Genomic DNA, 24830 nt, shown 5'->3' with positions numbered 1-24830 from the left:
TAAATTCCTGGACACATATACCCTCCCAAGACTAAACCAGAAAGAAGTTGAATCTCTGAATAGACCAATAACAGGTTCTGAAATTGAGGCAATAATAGCCTACCAACCAAAAAAAGTCCAGGACCAGATGGATTCACAGCCAAATTCTAACAGAGGTACAAAGAGGAGCTGGTACCATTCCTTCTGAAACTATTCCGATCAATAGAAAAAGAGGGAATCCTCTGTAACTCATTTTATGAGGCCAAAAAAAGAGAATTTTAGGCCAATATCCTTGATGAACATCTATGCTAAAATCCCCAATAAAATAATGGCAAACCGAATTCAGCAGCACATCAAAAAGCTTATCCACCACGATCAAGTTGGCTTCATCCCTGGGATGCGAGGCTGGTTCAACATACACAAATCAATAAACATAATCCATCACATAAACAGAACCAACGACAAAAACCACATGATTATCTCAATAGATGCAGAAAAGACCTTCGACAAAATTCAACAGCCTTTCATGCTAAAAACTCTCAATAAACTAGGCACTGATGGAACGTATCTCAAAATAATAAGAGCTATTTATGATAAACCCACAGCCAATATCATATTGAATGGGCAAAAACTGGAAGCATTCCCTTTGAAAACCAGCACAAGACAAGGATGCCCTCTTTCACATCTCCTATTCAGCATAGTATTGGAAGTTCTGGCCAGGGCAATCAGGCAAGAGAAAGCAATAAAGGGTATTCAAAAAGGAAGAGAAGAAGTCAGATTGTCTCTGTTTGCAGATGACATGATTGTCTACTTAGAAAACTCCATCGTCTCAGCCCCAAATCTCAAGCTGATAAGCAACTTCAGCAAAGTCTCAGGATACAAAATCAATGTGCAAAAATCACAAGCATTCCTATACACCAATAACAGAAAAAGAGACAGCCAAATCATGAGTGAACTGCCATTCACAATTACTATAAAGAGAATAAAATATCTAGGAATACAACTTACAAGGGATGTTAAGGACCTCTTCAAGGAGAACTATAAGCCACTGCTCAAGGAAGTAAGAGAGGACACAAACAAATGGAAAAACATTCCATGCTCATGGATAAGAAGAATCAACACTGTAAAAATGGCCATACTGTCCAAAGTAACTTATGGATTCAAATGCTATCCCCATCAAGCTACTGATGACTTTCTTCACAGAATTGGAAAAAACTACTTTAAACTTCATATGGAACCAAAAAGGAGCCCGTATAGCCAAGACAATCCTGGACAAGAAGAACAAAACTGGAGGCATCACGCTACCCGAGTTCAAATTTTACTACAAGGCTACGTAACCAAAACAGCATGGTACTGGTACCAAAACAGATATATAGACCAATGAAACAGAACAGAAGACTCAGAAATAACACCACACATCTAGAACCATCTGATCTTTGACAAACCTGACACACACAAGCAATGGGGAAAGATTCCCTATTTAATAAATGGTGTTGGGAAAACTGGGTAGCCATATGCAGAAAACTGAAACTGGACCCCTTCCTTACACCTTATATAAAAATCAACTCAAGATGGATCAAAGACTTAAACGTATGACCTAGGACCATAAGAATCCTAGAAGAAAACCTGGGCAATACCATTCAGGACATAGGCACGGGCAAAGACTTCATGTCTAAAACACCAAAAGCAATGGCAACGAATGCCAAAATTGACGGGATCTAATTAAACTAAAGAGTTTTTGCACAGCAAAAGAAACTATCATGAGAGTGAACAGGCAACCTACAGAATGGGAGAAAATTTTTGCAATCTATCCATCTGAGAAAGGGTAATATCCAGAATTTACAAAGAACTTAAAACAAATGTACAAGAAAAAAGCAAACAACCTCATCAAAAACTGGGCAAAGGATATGAACAGACACGTCTCAAAAGAAGACATTTATGCAGCCAACAGACATATGAAAAAATGCTCATCATCACTGGTCATTAGAGAAATACAAATCAAAACCACAATGAGATACCATCTCATGCCAGTTAGAATGGCAATCATTAAAAAGTCAAGAAACAACAGATGCTGGAGAGGTTGTGGAAAAATAGGAATGCTTTTACACTGTTGGTGGGAGTGTAAATTAGTTCAACCATTGTGGAAGACAGTGTGGAGATTCCTCGAGGATCTAGAACTAGAAATACCATTTGACCCAGCGATCCCATTACTGGGGATATACCCAAAGCATTATACATCTTTCTACGATAAAGACACATGCACACGTATGTTTATTGCTGCAGCACTATTCCTAATAGCAAAGACTTGGAACCAACCCAGATGCCCATTAATGACAGACTGGATTAAGAAAATGTGGCACATATACACCATGGAATACTATGCAGCCATGAAAAACGATGAGTTCATGTCCTTTGCAGGGACTTGGATGAAGCTGGAAACCATCATTCTCAGCAAACTATCACAAGATCAGAAAACCAAACACTGCATGTTCTCATTCGTAAGTGGAAGCTGAACAATAAGAACACATGGGGCTGGGCGTGGTGCCTCATGCCTGTAATCCAAGTACTTTGGGAGGCCAAGGCAGGCAGATCACCTGAGGTCAGGGGTTCAAGACCAGCCTGGCCAACATGGCGAAACCCCATCTCTACTAAAAATACAAACATTAGCTGGGCATGGTGGCATGCACCTGTAATCTCAGCTACTCGGGAGGCTGAGGCAGCAGAATCGCTTGAACCAGGGAGGCAGAGGTTGCAGTGACCCGAGACCATGCCATTGCACTCCAGCCTGGGTGACAGAGTGAGACTCTGTCTCAAAAAAAAAAAAAAAAACCACAAAAACACATGGACCTAGGGAGGGGAACATCACACACTGGGTCCTGTGGGGGATGGGGGGTTAGGGGAGGGATAACATCACAAGAAATACCTTATGTAAGTGACCGGTTGCTGGGTGCAGCAAACTACCATGGCACATGTATACCTATGTAACAAAACTGCACATTCTGCACATGTAACCCAGAACTTAATGTATAATTAAAAAAAAATTCATTAAAATATACCAGGATTTTCAGATAATAGAGAAACAATGTATTTAACATTTGCAAAATTAATATTTAAAATTTAATTGACTCAACAGGCAACAAAATTTAAAAAGTGAGTTTACTGGTAAGTTATTTTAAAATAAGTATTTAATTAAATGAATCAAAAGATAATGTAACTTATCACTATATTTATTTTTTTATAAAATGCATTTGCAAAAATGTTTCATCAGACACTGGTGCTACAAAAATAAATATAAAACAAATATACATGTTTACATATGTTACTTATAACATAAATACACATTATTTACATCTTCAAAAATTCCAAAATTCCAGCAGGTTTTGTCCATGATTCTCAACATGTCTGAGACGCAGGGAAAACAATAAAAGCACAAATAAACCACACATCATTTACATTTTTGCTTTTAAAAGATTGTTCAATACAAATATATAAACATAGTAAGTTCGGGGGTTATGGTCTAAGAGCAAAGTCAGGTGTTCTATTTTATATCCACTATATTTAGTAAGTGATTCAAGTTTCATTCTGCTTTGTTCTCTCAGAATACATCTTTTACATTATAGGTTAACATTCTTTCATAGAAAGGCTTTCTGAAGACTTTATATTAAATTAAAAAAATCACTTTACTTGAAAGCCAACAAAAAAGTTATTTATTAAACTTATATGTCTGAAAGGAGTTTTAATCAGTGAAAATTAGGAGTCGGATTAGAAAACATCAAAAGGATGGAAGACAGACACTGTAATTTCTGTTTGATGTATTCTGGTAATTTTTCATTTTCTCCATACCTAAGTGAAGCAAAAGAAAAAAAGACAAAATCACAACTGAATTACTTGGTTCTTATGAGAGTCCCAAAAAGCACATTATATTTTTCAGTAATTCTTCAATAACAAGAGGCACCTCAGAAAAATTATAACAATTATTTATTAGATACCTATATCAAGTGAAGCATACACAGTTTCTTTTCTTTTAAAACAGACCATTTTCTAAACACATTTAAATAACAGAAGGAAAATTAGATAAACTTGAACTGGCTTCATAATTTCAAAAGCAAGCCAAAAATCTGGATTCCTCATTAAATTTAAAAGGCCCCAGACAGGCGCGGTGGCTAATGCCTGTAATCCCAGCACTTTGGGAGGCCAAGGGGGCTGGATTATGAGGTCAGGTGTTTGAGACCAACCTGGCCAATATGGTGAAACCCTGTCTCTACTAAAAATACAAAATTAGCCGGGTGTGGTGGCGTATGCCTGTAATCTCAGCTACTCGGGAGGCTGAGGCAGGAGAATTGCTTGAACCCAGGAGGCGGAGGTTGCAGTGAGCCAAGTCGCACCACTGACTCGAGCCTGGGCAACAGAGCGAGACTTTGTCTCCAAAAAAAAAAAAAAGTCCTAATTCTACAGAAAAATACCAAGCTAAACACATTATGAATATATTTCTATTTAAATGTTAACAACTTCCAAATGACCATACCAAATAAAATGTCAACATGTATCCTGGGGATAAGGGTTTTACCCACTTTGCATCTGCATCCTTCCACTTTCTGGAGCACCTCAAAGAGCTTTTAACAAAGCCTCTCACTTGAAACATAGTTATTTAAGTGATGGCACTGCATTATCTAAATTTAACACAAAAATGCAGTTGGTAGGTATCTACAGATTATATTTGTCCCAAGTACTTCCATTACAATAAGCATTTCTCATAAAAGAACATGTCTGCATTGGCATCGTCAGTACCCTACTTTTAGTAAGTTCTGATTTAAATGAGGAAAGCAAACAACTCGTTGTTTTTCGTATTGCCAGATTCCTTATTTTTGGCTTGGTGCCTGACACATATTTTCATATAGAATGAATATACACATTCAAAAAAGTCTTTCAAACATTAATCACTTTACATTAGATTGGGGATATAGCCTTTCATTTGGGAAAAATAAGCAGGTTATATCTTAAAGACTTCTTTTTTCTGTTCTTTAAGTAAACAGGTTTGGTATATTATTTGAACCTAGAATTAGAAGTCCCTTACTTCTGAAAAGGGCCATCGAGTTACACTATGGAACAGTAAGGCTACAAGGAACCCAATCTCTTAGAGTGGATTATTTATACCAATTGCCCTGAGTTAATATAGATAATCATAAAATATGCATTAATGACTACATGAATTGCTAAGAATAATTAACAGTTTAAAGAATTACACGATCATTGTCAAAATGAAAGAAGTATCTTTATTAAATCATCCATTTCAACATATAGAGAAAGAGAAATTATAGCAAAGGGCTGAATCTCGACCAGTATTTTAAGAACTTACCTAGTTGTTTGACCATTTGGTGAGGTATAACTGATAGAAGACACTCCTGCCTGCACAACCAACTGGGACCCATCATTAAACTGAACCCACACAGCTCCACTAGTTAACTAGAAAAATAATAAGCATGGGTAAGAACAGGCACAGAAAAAAAAAAAAACCAGCAGTAGTAGCACACAAAATTACTATACAGTAGAGGGTTTGTGGTTCTGTATTAATATTTAACATATTTAACAGGTTTTCCACAGTTAAAAAAAAACTAAGTGACTACAAATTTGGGGCTATGAAGGCAGAGCACTGAGAATATTCATGTCTTTTTCAGATTATTCCTTTAATAGCTAAGATATTATAATATTAAAATTATTATAAAGTGAATCCTGTTTCCCATTAATTTCCATTAGGATTTATAAGTTTTTTGGTTGTTGGTTTTTTCCCCCACAATATTTAGTATTTCTTAACAAGAAGAGATTTAGGAAATAAAAGCAACATTTTCTTTGTCCTTAAACCACAAGAATTTCTTTCCTGGCCTGAGAATATTACATTTTAGCCTCTGAAACTTCTTCCTGTAGTCATTAATAGTCACAATGTGTCACTCAAAACGGAGAAGTGCATAGTACATGGACGCCAAATCAAACAGACCGAGGCTTACATCTAGACTCTGCCAACTTAAGAGTACAGTGTAGGATTGTGCAAGTTAATCTACCATTATGAAGCATAATTTTACTATCTATAAAAGGAGATACATAAACTTTACTAGGTTATTTTGGGGGATAAACTAGACAAAGTATGTGAAAAACATGGTAGGTACCACAAAGCAAGTGCTCAACAAATGTTACCTACCCCCATAAAGTACTAGGTTGCATTTACTTTACTGTTAAGTAAAAGTACATGTGTCAGGCTCAGAAGTCTCCAAGTTTCAAGATTTTAGATAATATACATATATAGGTTCACAACTACATAAAATTCTATAAGTTTGAAACTCAATATTGACTTCACTTTTTAAAAGAGATGGGGTCTTGCTTTGTTGCCCAGGCTGGCCTCAAACTGCTGGACTCAAATGACCCTCCCACCTCAGATTCTTGAGTAACTGGGACTATAGGCACATCACATCACACCTGGCTTTCACTTGACTTTTAATGGAAAAATCCTTTTCTTCTTTTGCCAAATAAAAGTTACTCTACTGGCCGGGAGCAGTGGCTCACGCCTGTAATCCCAGCACTTTGGGAGGCTGAGGCAGGCAGATCACAAGGTCAGGGGATTGAGACCATCCTGGCTAACATGGTGAAACCCCGTCTCTACTAAAAATAGAAAAAATTAGCCCGGCGTGGTGGTGGGCGCCTGTAGTCCCAGCTACTCGGGAGGCTGAGGCAGGAGAATGGTGTGAATCCAGGAGGCAGAGCTTGCAGTGTGAGACTTTGTCTCAAAAAAAAAAAAAAAAAAAAAAAAAAGAAAGTTACAAGTTACTCTACTCTACTAATATTTATTACAAATAATTTCCAAAATTTAAAACGTCCCAGATATCACACTCTACTCTTCACAATTAGTCATTATCATGACCTCTACTTTAAAAACAAATGGCAAAAGTAGGTCACCCAAGCCTAGCAGGCAACCTCTTATCAGCAATGTCTGGAGTCTTCCAGCTGAATACAAATTTAAGAAGTTAAAATTTTTAATGATATAACCAATGTTAAAAGGTACAAAAACTTCCTTGTAAAAAGATATCATTACAATAATTTGTATTTTTTGGTAATTGTCTTATCAGTGTGAAAATGAAAAGAAATTCATACTGAGAAAATGCACTGTACTAGAAACTTCTCACCTGTGTAGCCCAACCAACATTTTTCACAAAAACAGATTTCAAAAGTTGTGCTGATTTAGGAAGACAATCTTTTAGACTATTAGAAGAGATGTCTGTTCCAGAAGCTGTAGTTGTAAGACCAAGTCCTTCATTTGTAACCATCTACAAAGAATAAAGGACATGAAGAAATTATTCCTCAGCATTTTTATAAGCCACATTCAGCAAAAGCAGACAATTATGAGATTTTTCACTAGCTTAATTTTTTAAAAATAAAAATTTTTTAATGAAAATATAACCACATTATTGGAAATTAGAAAAATACAGAAAAGAACCCCTCACCCCTCCCCCCGGCACAATTGCTGTTTTCATTTTGGTGGATTTCTTTCATCTTTTTATCCCATGGCATGTTCTTTTTGTGCACGTGGGTGAGTATACACAAATACACACACCTATTTCTTTAATGTTGCATTTTTCTACACTGCTATATAATCTTCATTCGCCATGTTCATTAAATATATAATAAATTTAACAATGAGTCTATCATGTGCATTTAGGCAGTTAATGATATTTTACTAGTAAAAATAAAACAACTAGCCTGGCGTGGTGGCTCACGCCTGTAATCCCAGCACTTTGGGAAGCCGAGGTGGGTGCATCACAAGGTCAGGAGATCGAGACCATCCTGGCTAACATGGTGAAACCCCGTCTCTACTAAAAATACAAAAAAAATTAGCCGGGCATGGTGTTGGGCACCTGTAGTCCCAGCTACTCGGGAGGCTGAGGCAGGAGAATGGCATGAACCCAGGAGGCGGAGCTTGCAGTGAGCCGAGATCGTGCCACTGTACTCCAGCCTGGGCGACTCCGTCTCAAAAAAAAACAAAAAACAAAAAACAACTATATATGTATATGTTAATACATTTAGCTTTTCCCAGAGGGCTGAGATTAGGGCTCATTGAGGTAATGTTTAAACAGAGACTTGAAAAATAAGACTTACACATATAAAGTTAAGTGGTTGGGGAAAAGAGTTCCAGGTCAAGTGAACAGCATGTGAAAAGGCCCTTTGACTTGTTTAAAGAACTGAAAGGCCTTTGACGCTCAAACATAGATAGTATGGAATAAAATGGCTCAGGATGAGGCTGGAAAAGTATGTAGATGATAGTAAAGCCACAATAAACTATTTTACATGAAGGGCATCAGGCAATCATCGAAAGGCTTAAAGTACAGAAGTGACATATATTTACTTACAGAGGGATTAAGGATTGGTGCCTGTGTTGGAGAAGCAGCACTATGCATGACCATTCTATTGAAAGATGCTCTGTCTCTTGTTGGGTAATTTGAATCCACAGAAGGAGGAGGTGATAAGGCCTTAGGTGAACTAGTACTACCAGGTTTTCTGAAGGAGAAAAGTCCAAATATATTCCCTTGAAGCTTTCAATTTACAGAAAACTAAAGAATGTTTATAATATAAACATCAAACTTTTAAAACATTTTAGCCATATGTTTAAAATTTTCTGACATTTACCTTCCTATGATTATTGGGAAAAAGGGAGCACTCCTAGTTTTCCTTTCCTCTTCTGAAATTATGGATTCCAGTGCTAAACAAATACGATGACCCTATTTCAAAAGAAGAGTGCTTCTGTCATTGTTTCACCTATGTCATTTGCAATCGTTATTAATTGGTATGAAAAACCTATAATTAGGTATGTACCTCATTAGCATGGTCCATATACATTTTTATCTCCTCTTTCAAGCTATTAACTTCACTTTCACTTTTTAAAGTGTAAGACTTCCCTGTCTTTTCAATCACCTGAATGAAATCTTCTGTTTTGTGTATTTTTACCCCTAAAAAAAAAAAAATCAGAAAACTGTTCTTATCCTTTTTTAAAATATTCCTAGATTTATATTTATTATCGTACCAGTATATAATGGCTCCTGGATCAAGGTATCATTTTTATTCATTTATTGACTATTAATAAAATGAGACTATCAAAGCATTCAATAAATATGGGTCATCCATTTTTTTCCCAACATATATCTGGTTTAAGCCTGATACTTTTACATTTTAAAAAATCACTATATTCATACAGAAAGATAATTGAAGGATAGCTATATGTGTACTGTGTGATATGAATGCTTTCTGTCCCTTAAAGGAGCTTTATAGATTAAAAAATAGTTCATCTTTATAGAATAGATTTAGAAAATAAGAACATTCATCTTTACAGAATAGATTTAGACTCAACCCTATCCTTTTTGCTACACTTATAATTCTCATAATTTGGTATATGTCCATTTAAGGTTTCTAATAAGAAACAGGACATCGTGCATTTCATGTGATTTTTATACCATCAGCCTAGACGTAGTTAAACTGGAGCTAAGTAGGAAAAGAGGACTAATATACATATTATAGGATAAATTGTTTAAAGGAAGGCTAGATAAATTTTGGTTAATATGATTTGACATGTATACTCCGCTGTGCAATTTATATGTATAGTTATGTACATACACATCTTTAAAACTCTGTTGAATTTTAAAAACCCACATATACGTAACTACTAAATTACAAACTAAAGGAACAAATTACCATTTCCAAATGGTACTTACCATCATAAAACCAAACCTCAAAATCAGCACCAGGAGAATTCTCCATCAAAATGCATTTAGCATATCTTGTAAAATAAGTGATTTTGGGAGATTTAGATCTTACAAGCTGTACAAACCTGGAAGCATATTGATATTTTCGCCAGTATTTTTCTAAGGAAAAAAAAATACTTAACATTAGGGAAGAAAGTGTTGACCTGACATACAGTTTTATCTATTTATTGTGATTTCTAATAGGGTTACATTAGAAAGGTTTTCTTATTCTTTTCTAAGAGTTACCTCAATGAAGTCTTACTATTCAGTACTTATGTCCATAGTCCATAATATCTAGAAACCAAACTGGGAGTCAAATTTGGTTAACTATAATTATAAATAATCATTTATGTAGCAGCACTGATTTCAAAGGTCAAAAGCCACAGACATGGTGAATTATTTTTTAAATACAGAATACTTCACAAATTTGTGAGTCACAGGGGCCATGTTCTCTGTAACATTCCAACTTTAGTATATGTGCTCTGAAGTAAGCACAATGTTGAATTTTTTTTTTAACACAACTATAGCCACATTCTAAACAAGTATACAAATTACATTTGTGAGACATATGACTAATGTTCTAGAGTTAGTTTTTAAATATAGTACCATTATAACACAGAATATTAATAATAAACATTGCATTAAAGACATACAACTCTCACCAGAAACAAAGTACAAGAATATGATATGACCTAAAGTTTGACTGAAGCTAAGATATTTATAATTTATTATATCTATATATAGAGTTTATACATATATACATATAAATCTACTATCAAAATTTATTCCCTAGTAAATTCGCATACCTGGTAAATTGTCAAAGCTGTACCTACTGATGTTGTCAGTACGTGAGGGTGGTCTATCAGCAAGAGGAAAACCTCTTCCACCATTTGGATAATAAATAGTGATCTGCCAAAAGATTTTTTAAAAATTCTAATTACATGCCATTAAGTTCCAGTACTATATTTTGCTAAAACATATACAAAGTGTTTAAATGTAACATTAAATATTATTTTATAGAAAAATGTTAAATATTCTGTAAAAGTAATTTTTTTGCTTTTTAACTTAAACCAAAAGTTTAGATTTTCTTACTAGATATAATTATTTTTAACACTGCATCAATTTATTTAAATATGTTTAATATGCTATTTCAATTTTTGAATTCCAGAGACACTATCATACTGGGAAACTAATTTTAAAAAAACTTACATCATTGTAAAATGAATTAGAATGCTAAACGTGCTTAAACGATAATTTGAAGTTGCAAGGTAATAAAGTAACTACACATTACCATATTTCCATCACTAGATATCTGAAGAACTTCTTTCACATATTCTTGAGATGCATACTCCTTTAGAAGCTCCACACACACCTCCTCTGAATCAAGTATGCTCACCTAAAAAAAAAAAAAAAAACCCAAAAATCAGTAATAATTCTTTTGTTTACTAGAACAGCTCTGACATACATAATACTTAGGAGTACTTAACCATGGCAGAAACAAATACTGAAGTCAAAATCAAACAGCTGCTTCACTACAACAGTCCAGATCAGAGGTATATTTGAGCACAACTGTGAACCATATGGTGCAAAGGTAAGAATGTATAATGAAGTGTGAAGTGATAATGAGCAGAAAGCAAACAGAAGGTAGGGTGGAGAATAAGGACTTTGAAAAGATAATAGCAAGCCAAACAAAGGCAAGGATGAAATGGGAAGTAAAATGGAAACAAAGAACAGGATAAAGACAGAATTAAAAAAACACACACCATTATCAATTCACATACAATAACTTTTAAACTCTAAACTTAAATGTGCATATGCCTTTTCTTTAGCTCCAGAAGCTAAAAAAATAAAGTTGTATTTTCCAGTTTTTTAAAATTTGAGGCGGGATTAAATTTATAAACAATAAAAATAGAAGCAAAGGATAGTATTAGCTCACTGACTGGAATTGTGAACAAAATAATCTTTAACACAGCATATAGCCAGTATTATTTTAAAATGTTTTTCATTCAAATCTACTTTAAATTAATAATTTAAAATTCAAAACTTATCAGTATCATGTCACTATTAAGAAGACAGAGGGGAATAAGACCTATTTTTCCATAAACACCCAGTCTCTTTTCTCTTTAATAAAGTTGATCATGTATACACCCCAAAGTAGAAGGACATTACAGAGGACTAAAAAATATGTTCTCCAGAATTGTATTCTCAAGTAAAATGTTATGTAGTAACTTAGGAAGATAACAGACATACCACAGCCTTTTTGGTTTTCTGTCTGATTGGTTTCAACCTGTGAGCAACCAATGGAGACGTAATGCTTCTTAATGTACGATTCTGATAACCCAATGGTGGCTCCATACCCCTAGTCTTGCTCTGTTCAGAAAGAGGATCTGAGCCAAAAACACATTCTTGTTGGATTATCTCAGGTTTACTGTGAAGTGCAGTCATATATTTCATGGTATTTGGCTGTTTTACAGAATGTGCATTATCAGAAGCATCAGAGTTCTTTTTGACTTTTGTATCAGTCCAGGCATTTTTTGATGTGTCCTTCTGCAAATCTGGATGGCCCTGGAAATCCCGAGTTGGGCTGATGCTGTCATATTCAGTAGTTTTTCTTAAATGAGCTATAATATACATAGAATGAAGCAATTTAGTAAATAACTAAAAACACAAGTCGACACAAAACGTCACTCTGATTATAATAGCATTTTTTGAACAAAAGAAATCTAGTTAAAAAAAAACAATAAGAGCTCATAATTTTCTAACAAATAAGCAGTTTAAGACATGACTTTGAAAGAACATTTTAAACGAGATCGTGAAGAAATACCTTTAGTATTCCTAAGACTAAGACATAACAGATATTAACATAAAATTAATTTTTCAATTAAGGCAAAAACTAGTCACTATATGGTCACTTATTAATCCTAAAGCATGCAACTGCCAATGCTCCAACAAAAGCAGATTTGAGTTCCCAAGTAATCATTCTACATGAGAAAAATATATAAATTTACTCTCTTTAAGCTAAGAACTGTCTAGCCCATCTTTACTTAGAAATACTTGCAATTAATGAAAATACGCAACTAAAAGCAAAAACACTATATGAACAGCTTTAACATTAATATTTAATATTACAGATGTACTTGCACCAGCATTTTTTAAAAAAGTCATTAACTTTACCAATTTTTATTTTGTATGGTTTTAAAGTTCACATACAGAACAGTATCTTTTAAAGGCTTTAAATGATTAGATTATATAAAACTTGGTAAGGCAATTTTTCAATGCTAAACTAAAAATTTGAATTATAATTTTTTTCTTAAATGACTTTTTAGTGCTTTCCCCCCACTTTCATTATGACAGAAAGTATTTTGTATCAAATAATATACTGAAAAATTGCAGGAACACTACTGATTATAAACAAGGTTATTTCTCCATCTCAGACAAGTCTGTGTTACTAAATGTAAGTATCTGTAAACACAACAGATGTGCAAAATTAAGTATGTGGCAGTTTTATAGTTTAAAAAACAAACCTGAATTATCATCTCTAATTAGTATAAATAAAAAGATTAATTTCCTTTTGGGCGTCTGAGAAGAATATACATTAAAAAAAAGAAAATAGACTCAAGATAACATACAACTCTCTGGTTAAATTACAGCTGTGTTATTTGCTTTTTGTCTATGAGGTAATACGATACTTAGTAAAAAATGATCTCCTCCTCTCCATATGTCTTTTTTATTCTTTTTTCCATCATTATTTCCCAATTCACCTTCTGTGAATCTGTCATGTTCATTAATGAGGAATGTTTAAACTTCAAACTCTGTATTATAAACAACATAATGACTTGGATGATAGCTGTTTAAAAATGTTTAGGTTTTAGTAGCTCTGTACTTTAGTGTGAGGTCCCATTGGTACCCTATAATGTCCTTATCAGCTTCCACTTAAAAATAAGGTCAATCATCTTTTCATTATTTTATAGGCACTGATAGAAGGTGCTGATTATAGAGAGGCTGCAAGAGCAGGGGTTAAGAATAAAGTCTCTGAGCCAGACTACTTATGTTCGAACCCTGGCTCCTCTACTGAATGGTCACATAGCTTGGGCAAATTAAGCTCTGTGTACCCAGTTTCCTCATCCGTAAGACGGAGATAATAACAGTATCTTCCTCATGTTTTTTTGGGAGAACTTAATATATGTTAAACATTAAGGACAGTGGCTGACTTACAGCAAATATTCAAATATTGTAATAGAGCTTTATTGAGACGTACTGAAAATGCTTTTTTTTTTGAGACAGTCTAGCTCTGCCGCCCAGACTGGAGTGCAGTGGCGTGATCTCAGCTCACTGCAACCTCTGTCTCTCTGGTTCAAGCGATTCTTGTGCCTCAGCCATCCAAGTAGGTGGGATTACAGGTGTGTGCCACCAAACCCAGCTAATTTTTGTATTTTTAATAGAGACGGGGTTTCACCATGTTGGCCAGGGTGGTCTTGAATGCCTGACCTCAAGTTACCTGCCCAGCTTGGCCTCCCAAAGTACTAGGATTACAGGCATGAGCCACCACGCCTGGCCGATGCTTTTTTTTTTTTGACAGGATCTCTCTCTCTGTCACACAGGCTGGAGTGCAGTGTGATCATAGCTCACTGCAGCCTTGAACTCCTGGGCTCAGGCAATCCTCCTGCCTCAGCTTCTCAAGTAGCTGGGACTACAGGTACATGCCACCACACTCAACTGATTTTTTATTTTTTGTAGATACAGGGTCTTGCTATGTGCCCAAACTGGTCTTGAACTCCTGGCCTCAAGCAATCCACCTGTCCTGGCCTCACAAGTGTTGGGATTACAGGCATGAGCTACTGCACCAAGCAAGAAAATGATTTTCTTTAAAAATCTCAAATAGAACACTGCAATGCTTGGTAAGTGTCCAAGTAATTAATTCTTGATTAAATACTCCATTAAAAACTCACCATTTATTTGCAGATTCCCAAACCACTGCTGTACCGTTTCAGTCTGAGGTGTCGGGTCTGCAAATGGAAAAGGAGTTTTTCCTGGACAAAGATGATTGGAGCTAAACAAACAAACAAAAAAAAATCCCATAAACTAATAAAAAATTATCAGGTAACTTTTTAAGGTAAAAATATTAGAAAAGAATTTCTTCTGATTTGAATACCTGAACATTTTAGAATAACTATAGAAAACAATATTGGCATAACTATGCTATCTCTAAAAAGCTACACTCCCATGCCAAAATGCCCAGGGCACTTTGACAGCATTTCTGTATGGCTACTGCCCTCTTATAATTTAAGCATAAAAATCATAAAATGAACAGAAAAAGAAAAAAAACACACACTACAGTCACTAAAAATTAGTTTTCATATTGGAAGCAGTCAGTATTATGACCACTCAATCTCAGCTTTTCTATCTATGTATACAGTTATTATTAGGTACTTTAGGGTGTAAGGTATGACTAATATATATGATACTTTGCACTGGAGACTCACTCCATATAAAATTAAAAAATGAGGCTAAAAATGTCCAAATATTAAACAATCTTATAAACACATTCATGAACACACACACTCCTTTTAAGACTGTTAACCATAGGTCAAAATCCATGACAGTGGTTTTTTTTTTTTAGACATTCATTTCCCTGGTAACCCCCCGCTTAGATGCAGCTTCATATTTATACTAGTATAATGTTACCAAAAAACAAAATGCCTCTGATAGAATTATTCTTACAGTGTTTGATTGTTATCAGGTCTTTCAAAAGATCCAGAACTACTGGATGTCTTTTCTTTAAAGAAGTTAAAAATGTTGGCATTGTTGTCTGTGGGTGAGTACCTCTCTTCATTTTCACCTCCTCCTGATCTTTTGGACATTGAAAGCATTTCTGCTGAGTGACATCGTTCCATTGTATATGTTTTTGCTTGAGATGGACTATTAAAAGTGCCAGATCTATCAGAGGAATAAGCTCTACGAAGGTATCGAGAATGTGGCCTTTCTTCTGCATCTTGAATTACTCTTCCCCTTCCACTATTACTGGTTTCTTGATTTCCCCACTGAGTATAAAAACTGTTTCCATCTCCTGAAGAAGAAAAATCACTTGAACTTTTATTCTTTGGAAATACAGTCATTTTATTTGGGAGTGGCTGACCAATCAAAAGTCTTCTTTTGTCAAATAAACTACCACTTATACTGGTACTGGAAGAAGCTGTAATCGCAGTAGAAAGTGTGGCATGCCCACTATCAATTGAGTCTTCCACAGTTCCTAAATCTTTACTTTTTGTTGAAGAATTTTGGGACATAAAAGGATGGTCCAATACTGAAGACAGACTTAAACGATCTGCTGGATTTCTACGAAGTAACTGGTGAATAAGGTCCTTGGCCTCCATTGACAAAAAAGTTGGCATTTCATAATCTGCCAATACTACTTTATTTAATGTGTTCTTGACTGTGTCAGTGTCAAAGGGTGGTCTCCCGATAAGTAATGTATAAAACATACAGCCCAGGGACCAAACATCAGATTCAAGGCCATGTGCACTTCGAGTGGCAATTTCTGGTGAAATGTAGTTAGGAGTTCCACATAATGTATAGTGCTTTTCATGTGGCATTTTCAGTTGAGTTGCCAGCCCAAAATCAGCAATCTTGATGTTCATATTACGAGTCAGTAGGAGGTTAGAAAGTGTGAGGTCCCGGTGTAGTATACCATGAGAATGAAGATACAACATCCCTGTGATGATCTGGTGCATGAAGTGTCGAGCTGTTAGGATTTAAAAAAAGAGAATTTACAATTTAGAAACTCTGGAAGATTCAGTATCTAGTATTTAGTATACATTATGAAACCCAGGTAAATATTCTAGAGCACTGTAGTAGAACACTGGCTTGGAGTTTAGATTTACCAGCCACTTCAATTATCAGCAATTATCAGAGTGGTACCAACACACCACTCTAAAGATATCATATTAACCTTTAAGAAAACTAGGCATTCCTTTTAATCTTTGCTCTTTCCAACTGATGAGCGTTTTACATGCAGTTGAGAGAAGCCTAATTTTTTTTTAGCAATTGAGAGTCATTAGGGTAACCATAGCAATTAAGAAAAACAATTGTACAAACAATTCATACATATATTCTAATTGTTAAAAAAAAGAAAAACCTAAAGTTCCAACGATGTCTCCCAAACTTTCCCAAGTAATCAATTTGTAAGCTTTTTTTTTAGATGGAGTCTTGCTCTGTCACCAGGCTGGAGTGCAGTGGCACAATCTCAGTTCACTGCAATCTCTGCCTCCCGGGTTCAAGCAATTCTCCTGCCTCAGCTTCCCGAGTAGCTGGGATTACAGGAGAGCACCACTACAGCCAGCTAATTTTTTTGGTATTCTTAGTAGAGACGGGGTTTCACCACGTCGGCCAGGATGGTCTTGATCTCCTGACCTTGTGATCCATCCACCTCAGCCTCCCAAGTAGCTAGGATTACACGCATGAGCCACTGTGCCCGGCTAATTTTTGCATTTTTAGTAGAGATGGGGTTTTACCATATTGGCCAGGCTGGTCTCGAACTCCTGACCTTAGGTGATCTACCTGCCTCAGCCTCCCAAGGTGCTGGGATTACAGGCGTGAGCCACTGAACCTGGCCTAATAAGGCCTTTTTTTAATGAAGTATTATAAAAAAATGCAGTAGTCTTTATCAAGATGAGTATCAATTTTTTTTCAATTTGTATTATTTCTTTGGAATAAGCTTCCAACAATGGAATCTGAGTCAAAGAATATAAATATTTCCATAACTCTAAATACATATGCCCGAATTGTTTTCCAAATGGCTTCTATAGATTCAGATGTACAAGAAGTCTATCAGCAACTACTTCTGTTAGCTTGTCTGTAATCTCAGCAGAGCAAGATAACTTGAAAACAATCATTTGTGTCAATGTACAGACCTTATTTAGTTCTGCTTTGAACTGCAAAAAATTATGAGAAATTGAGGAAGTCTGAAGCTATATATTTGATAGTAAAGAATTATTAGGTGTGACAATGACTTTGTGGCTATGTTTTTAAAGAAGTCTATACTTTGAAATACTTATAGTTAAAAATATGTCTATAATTTGCTTCAAAATACTTTGGAAAATCAAGGTAGTAAAAACAGTAAAGATGAAATAATATGACCATGAGTCACTAGTTTTGGAAGCTGAGTGTTAAGTTCAGGGGACTCATTATAGCACACTACCTGTATGTTTCATGTTTTCTATAATAAACAGTTTCAATGGCTATTTGTGCTTGATTTAGAACCACTTTATAGTCACCAATGGCATCCTAAAAAGGTTACTACATTTGAAAAGATACACAGTAAATTGCTACCAATAATTTAATTTAAAATGTGGTTTTAAGGACAGAAGGATAACAAATTTCTTACTTTACTACTGTAATAACTGAATTGTTTTAAGAATTAGCAGCTTGGGATGTAGGAAACCTCCTTTTCTAGCTTAAAGTAATAATTCAAACAGTTTTACTATATATTATAAAATAGCATATTCCTCAAAACTACACTTTAAAATGCAAAACTTTTATCCACCCAAACAAAACAAACCAAAAAAATACATGCCTACCTTCATTTTCTGAGAAGGGTTTCACTCTATTCTTCAGATACCTGTTCATTTCTCCATTATGGCACATTTCTAATACCAGATACACATAATTACTATCTTCAAAATAGTTATAAAGCTGAAATGTGAAAGGACATAATAAATTAAAATATACAAAAATTCAGTGTCCTTGGTCACTTCTACAAAATTTGTATCTTACCTCCAAGATAGAAGGATGTTTCAATTGGCAATGTATTTTCACCTCATTTTGGACTCTCTGTACCATTCCTGCTTTGTACATGGCTTTCTTATCTATCTAAAAATAACAGGTTTAAATGTTGACAGACTTTCAAATATAAACTGGTTAAAAGTGAACTTTGAAAATAAAGTATACTTTAAAATAGACTGAAGTCCTTTTATACATCTTTGCGGTCAACCTACTGTTATCTGTTTTCCCCATGCACCTAGCAGAGCACTCGGCAGAGAGGATGCTTGGTAAAAGTTTGCCCAATTAATTCTAATATCCTATCTCAATTTAAATAATCTAATAGCACAACTAGCCTAAGTATAAGAAAAAAAATCCCAATTCAGGCAAATTTTAGAGCAAAACCTCCAGTTCTTTTTCTAAGTGGTTTAGATAAATGGTTTTTTTTTTTTTTTTTTTAAAGGCAGGGTCTCACTGTCACCTAGGCTGGAGTGCAGTGGCATGATCACAGTTCACTGCAGCCTCAACCTCCCAGGCACAAGCTATCCTCCCGCCTCAACCTCCCAGGCACAATCTATCCTCCCACCTCAGCCTCCTGAGTAGCTGGGACCACAGGCACATGCCACCATGCCCGGCTAATTTTTTTTTTTGAGATGGAGTTTAGCTCTTTTTGCCTGGGCTGGAGTGCAATGGCGTGATCTCGGCTCACCACAACCTCTGCCTCCCAGGTTCAAGCGATTCTCCTGCTCAGCCTCCAGAGTAGCTGGGATTACAGGTGTGCGCCACCACACCCGGCTAATTTGGTATTTTTAGTAGAGATGGGGTTTCTCCATGTTGGTCAGGCTGGTCTTGAACTACCGACCTCAGGTGATCCACCTGCCTCAGCCTCCCAAAGTGCTGGGATTACAGGCGTGAGCCACCGTGCCCAGCAGCAGCTAATTTTTGTATTTTTGGTAGAGAGGAGGTTTCACCATGTTGCACAGTTGTTTTCAAACTCCTGAGCTCAGGTGATCCACCTGCCTCAGCCTCCCAAAGCGTTGAGATTACAGGCGTGAGCCACCCACCCGGCTGACAAATGATTCTTAATTTGCTTATGTTTATGTTACTCCTATTAGCCTGACTTCTAACAATCAAGAATAATATTTTGTATGTTACAGGGAAATACAAAATTATACACGGTGAACTATAAACAAATTATTTGTTAGTTGATTTCTACTCATTACTCCAAGTATGGATAATTACACCACATACGAGGTCTACTGAACATTAATGAAGATAAAACTTATTTAAGCAAGGTCAAGGCTTTCCTAAAATATTCTTAAGCTCAACGGCTGGACTTGGCACTATTGTCTTCTGACCACGCAAAGTGTTCCTTACACTATAATCAAAGGAAAGGCTGGTACATAAGGAGTTTCTGACATCTCTGATACCTCTCTAGTTACTTGCAAAGTACAGGAGAGAAGTTGATTAATTTATTCTTACCATTTTGATTGCAACTTCCAAACCAGTGTGAATGGACTCAGCTCTGTAGACACCAGCAAATGATCCTTTACCAAGCAGATTTCCAACTTTAAAATCCTTAAAAGTTAAGATTAAAGATTATGTGTGATGACTCACAGTAGAAAGGAAGATGGGAAGGGGCTGGAAAAAGAAGATAAAATGGATCGAGTGGGGAATTTGACAAAATTCAAGCAGGTATTACACCTCGATGCAGTAGGTGTCTAGGGTGGAAGGCATGTTGACTCCGTGCGGGGATACCTGAGCTTCCAGGCTAGACTGGAAGCTCAGGGTGATGGTGCACCCTAGTGATCTGGTTCCTCAACCTCAGTGCAGCCTAAGTGCCCTACTCCCATCTCCAGCCAACCCCTGGGAGCGGAGGGCCTGGTCAGAATCCCGCCGCAGGTCCCGCCAGAGATAACCGCCATCCCCTTGGAGAAGTGGCAGGTAGCCCTGCCCTGCTCTAACGCGGTAGCTCGGGCGGGATTGCTGAAAGAAAGCCGCAGTGCCTCGGGACATTGCCTGGGAACACTGCCGGGCGGCAAGGGACTCACCTGTCCCGCCTCCCCTACTCTTACTGTCTCTGAGGGGCGGGCCGCTCCGCCCCTAAACAGCTGAGGCCTGGACCGTTGGGACCCTCCCTAAGCACCCCGGTGCCCGCCCCGCAGCCGTTAGCTTCGTTCGCTCCCCTTCCCACAGCGGTCTCGTGTCCTCCCACAATTGCTCCCACCCGCCCCGCTGCAGACTGCCGAGTCTTTTCACCTCGATCTTCTCCCCGATGCAGGTCGCCATATTTCCAGGCCCTGGCCTGGGTTCTCCGGATTAGCTTCCTTCACGCAGTCCCTTCGAGGCAGCGCTCCAAGCAGCCAGCCGGCCTTGGCGCCCATCAGGCTCAGCTCTCTAGACCGCCGCTCCAGGCGACGACGCTGAAACCACGGAAAGTTCTCCCTCACACCTTCCGAGGCCTGGGCGGTGCCTCTGGGCTCCCATTTTGAAAATCTCCCGCCGGTTGCCGTCCGAGCTAGGCTGGTGGTGACGTAACGAGATGGCTCGCTCCGGAAAGGCTGCGCTGGGGCGCGCATGCGCGACAGACCTTCCTTTGCGGCCGGCCCAGGGTTCTAGACTTCTGGGCCAAGGGCCGGAAGCGCTACGCAGAGTTTAGTTCGGGCTGGAGGCTGTCTCGGGCCAACTCTCGGAAGAACTTCTGCAAGACGGGTAAAAGAGCAGGCGTTAAAGATGGGATACTTATGGCTGATCGGTTACTTCACGGTCCGAAATACCACTTCTAATTCCGGAAAGGGTTTAAAACTATTTTAAAATGTCAAGCGTTTAAGACTTGACGGAACAGGGCAAAAAACATTACCTTCCTTTAAGGAACACCGTTTACACCACTACCGCTTATTCCGTAGTTTGTTATAACTGTAGTTAATGTGTACGGTACCTTAAGAAAACGAACTCCATTCTTTATTTTGGCAAACTCCTAAGTATTTAATGTTATAATGTCATTTGTATAACAACTTACAGTTAGGAGATCTCTCATACACATAATTTGTATGGATCAAAAGAGACCTGTAAGTTTGGGATGGTGTTTTGCAGGTGAGAAAAGTGTGATGCTTAAGGAAGGATATTTAACAAACAGAAGTAGCGCACAAACTTAGATCTTCTGTTATTAGGTGAAAGCTCTTTTCCTTGACGTTAGTGTATATTTCTTTTTCTTTTTCTTTTTTTCTTTTGAGATGGAGTCTCGCTCTGTCGCCCAGGCTGGAGTGCAGTGACTCGATCTCGGCTCACTGCAGCCTCCATCTCCTAGGTTCCAGCGATTCTCCTTCCTCAGTCTCCTGGGTAGCTGGGATTTACAGGTACGCGCCACCACGACTGGCTAATTTTTGTATTTTTAGTAGAGACGGGGTTTCACCATGTTGGCCAGGCTGGTCTCGAACTCCTGACCTCAGGTGATCCGCCTGCGTCGGCTTCCCAAAGTGCTAGGAATACAGGCGTGAGCCTCCATGCCCGGTCCATTTTTTTTTAAACTTTTTATTTTCAAATAATTTTAAGCTTACAGAAAAGTTGTAAGAATAATAGAGAACTCCTATTGTCCTTTACTCAGATTCACCAATTCTAAACATTTTGCCACACTTGTTTTACTATTCTTCATGTGTAATATACATGTATAAATATATAAATAAGCCTATTATTTGTATTTTATGAATCATTCTAAAATAGGTTACATACACTGTGCTCTTATACCCCTTATTTCTAAAGTGTGAATTTCTTAAAAACCAGGGTATCCTCTTGTATGTTTATCAAATTAAGGATATTTAGCATTGATACAATATTTATATTTAATCTGATCTACAGTTCATATTCCGATTTGTCAATTGTTCCAGTAATGTCTTTATTTAACATTTTTTCCTTCCAGTGTAGATCTAGTACAGGATCACATACCATATTTAGTTACCATATCTTTTTAATCTCCTTTAATATGGAAGAGTTCCTCAGCATTTGTATTTTTGTGACACAGATTTTTGAAGAGTGCAGGCCAATTATTTATCATTCGTTCATTTGTTCATTCCAGTATTACTGAGGTATAGTTGACAAAAATTGTATTTATTCAAGTTGTACAGCATGATGATTTGATATACATTGTGAAATGATTACAACAATCAAATTAACACATTGTCACCACTCTTAGGGGTGTGTGTGTGTGTGTGTGTGTGTGTGTGTTACGGGCCAGTTATTTTACAGAATCTTCCCTACTTTGGGTTTGTCTCATGTTTCCTCATGATTAGATTCAGGTTATGTATTCCTGATTGTAATATTACATACACGAGGTTATATTCTTTCCAAGAGACCACATTTGGAGGCACGTGATATTGTTTGTCTCTCATTAGTGATGTTAATTTGATCCCAGTTTCTCCACTGCATAAATTGCTGGTTTTCTACTTGCAACTAATAAGCAATCTATGGGGGAGACACTTGAATTTCCTGCAAATATTCTGCTCCTCAGCAAACCCCTCTCTCACAATTTAGCAGTATTATTGATTTTTCCTAAACTAGTCTTTACTATGATAGTTACAAAATGATAATTGTTCTCTCTCCATATGTATTAGAAACAATTTTGCCAAAAAGAAGAGCCCCGCCTGGTGTGGTGGCTCAAGTCTGTGATCCCAGCACTTTGGGAAGTTGAGGCAAGCAGATCGCTTGAGCCCAGGAGTTCCAGACCAGCCTGGGCAAAATAGTGGAAACAGCCTCTACAAAAAATACAAAAATTAGCCAGGGGAGGTGGCTTGCACCTGTGGTCCCAGCTACTCAGAAAGCTGAGGTGGAAAGATCACTTGAGCCTGGGTGGCAAAGGCTACAGTGTGCCAGGTTCACGCCACTGCACCACAGCCTGGGCGACAGAGCGATACCCTGTCTCAAAAACAAACAAACAAACAAACAAAAAACAACCAGAAGAGCCCTACATTTTGCCCTGTTCAATGTATACAGATGGTCCCCAACTTATTATTATGATGGTACAATTTATGATATTTTGTCTTTACAATGTATTTGTAAGGCTATTAAATGCATTTTTTGACTTAGGATATTTTTGACTTATGATGAATTTATTGGGATGTAGCCCTCTCACAAGTCAAGGAACATCTGTGTCTTCAGTATGGATTTAGGGATTCCCAGATTATTGAATCAGTTATAATCCATTTCCTCAAAGGATTATAATCCATTACAGTCTTTACTTATTTTGGTGTTCAAATTGTCTGAGATTTGTTTAGTGAGAGCTCCTTTCAACCTAGCTGTTTTGATAGGACATATATATATAAAAGCAGTTCTTTACTTTCTGGTACAACAAGATGTTCTAATTTTATTTTGGGCTTTCTCTCACCCAGCACTGAAAGGAACCGTTTCTGCAAAGTGTCCTGACACCTTATAGTAGAAAATGGTGCTTAAAAAACAATATCTGGGAGCTTAGCAAGCTTATTGCGATTTAGGTGTCATTGCATCTATGCCTTTTCAGCAGATGAAACTAAAGAAAAAAATATTAGTAATCATGAGTTCAAGTTGATATCACCAATTCTAATCTAATTTCACATAGTTGTTCCTACTACCTTAAATTTCTATTTAATCACTGTTACCATATATACATAATTTTAAAAATCAAATTGTTTTATAACAAATATTAATAACAAGCATACAAACTCTGCATTTCTCCTTCCCAGATGCAACCCTCTTCAATTCATTTAACTGTTCATTTTTACATATTCTACCGTATTTCTAAATAACATGCTTATTTTCTTTTTTGATTTTTTTCAGTTATAGATTTAGCTCTATTAACTTTCTATTGTGGAAGATGAGGAACTATTTCTTTAGTTGCTTTTACTTTCACCCCTTTTCTTTTTTTTTTTTTTTTTTGACACAGAGTCTTGCTCTGTCACCCAAGCTGGAGTGCAGTGGCACGATCTCAGCTCACTGCAACCTCTGTCTCCCAGATTCAAGCGATTCTCCTGCCTCAGCCTCCTGAGTAGCTGGGATTACAGGCACACACCACCACACCCGGCTAATTTTTGTATTTTTAGTAGAGACGGGATTTCACCATGTTGGCCAGGCTGGTCTCAAACTCCTGACCTCAGGTGATCCACCTGCCTCAGCCTCCCAAAGTGCTGGGATTACAGGTGCGAGGCACCATGTCTGGCCACTTTCATCCCTGTGTGTCCTCAGTTCTTGTGACCTCATTCTCTAAATGTAATTACCTCATGAATTTTTGTTTTTTCTTTGAGACCGAGTTTCGCTCTTGTTGCCCAGGCTGGGGTGCAATGGTGCGAT

At 37.0% G+C, this 24830-nt stretch overlaps 1 protein-coding gene and 1 pseudogene across 3 annotated transcripts; both read right to left on the bottom strand.

The window, feature by feature from the left end:
* Positions 1–3149: 3149 nt before the first annotated feature.
* PLK4 (polo like kinase 4) lies at positions 3150–24029 on the bottom strand. 3 transcript variants are annotated; one of them, XM_054485067.2, is made up of 16 exons: positions 20775–24029; positions 19998–20093; positions 18531–18626; positions 18335–18449; positions 15480–16500; positions 14708–14808; positions 12009–12379; positions 11050–11154; positions 10565–10667; positions 9729–9878; positions 8836–8969; positions 8650–8741; positions 8373–8520; positions 7152–7292; positions 5336–5442; positions 3150–3822 (listed from the first exon to the last, which is right to left on the bottom strand). In XM_054485067.2, exons 1-16 carry the CDS (start codon positions 20802–20804, stop codon positions 3720–3722), a joined length of 2913 nt encoding a protein of 970 aa, XP_054341042.1. In that variant the 5' UTR covers positions 20805–24029; the 3' UTR covers positions 3150–3719. The 3 variants fall into 3 exon arrangements, with proteins under 3 accessions (XP_054341042.1, XP_054341043.1, XP_054341044.1); XM_054485068.2 differs by having other exon boundaries at positions 15582–16500; positions 20775–21064; XM_054485069.2 differs by lacking the exon at positions 20775–24029 and having other exon boundaries at positions 18531–18622.
* On the bottom strand, positions 10162–10253 carry LOC129035938 (U6 spliceosomal RNA; annotated as a pseudogene).
* Positions 24030–24830: the final 801 nt, after the last annotated feature.

This window comes from Pongo pygmaeus, chromosome 3, assembly GCF_028885625.2.
Source record: "Pongo pygmaeus isolate AG05252 chromosome 3, NHGRI_mPonPyg2-v2.0_pri, whole genome shotgun sequence".
Taxonomy (NCBI): domain Eukaryota; kingdom Metazoa; phylum Chordata; class Mammalia; order Primates; family Hominidae; genus Pongo; species Pongo pygmaeus.
This window is presented reverse-complemented; position numbering and strand designations above follow the sequence as displayed.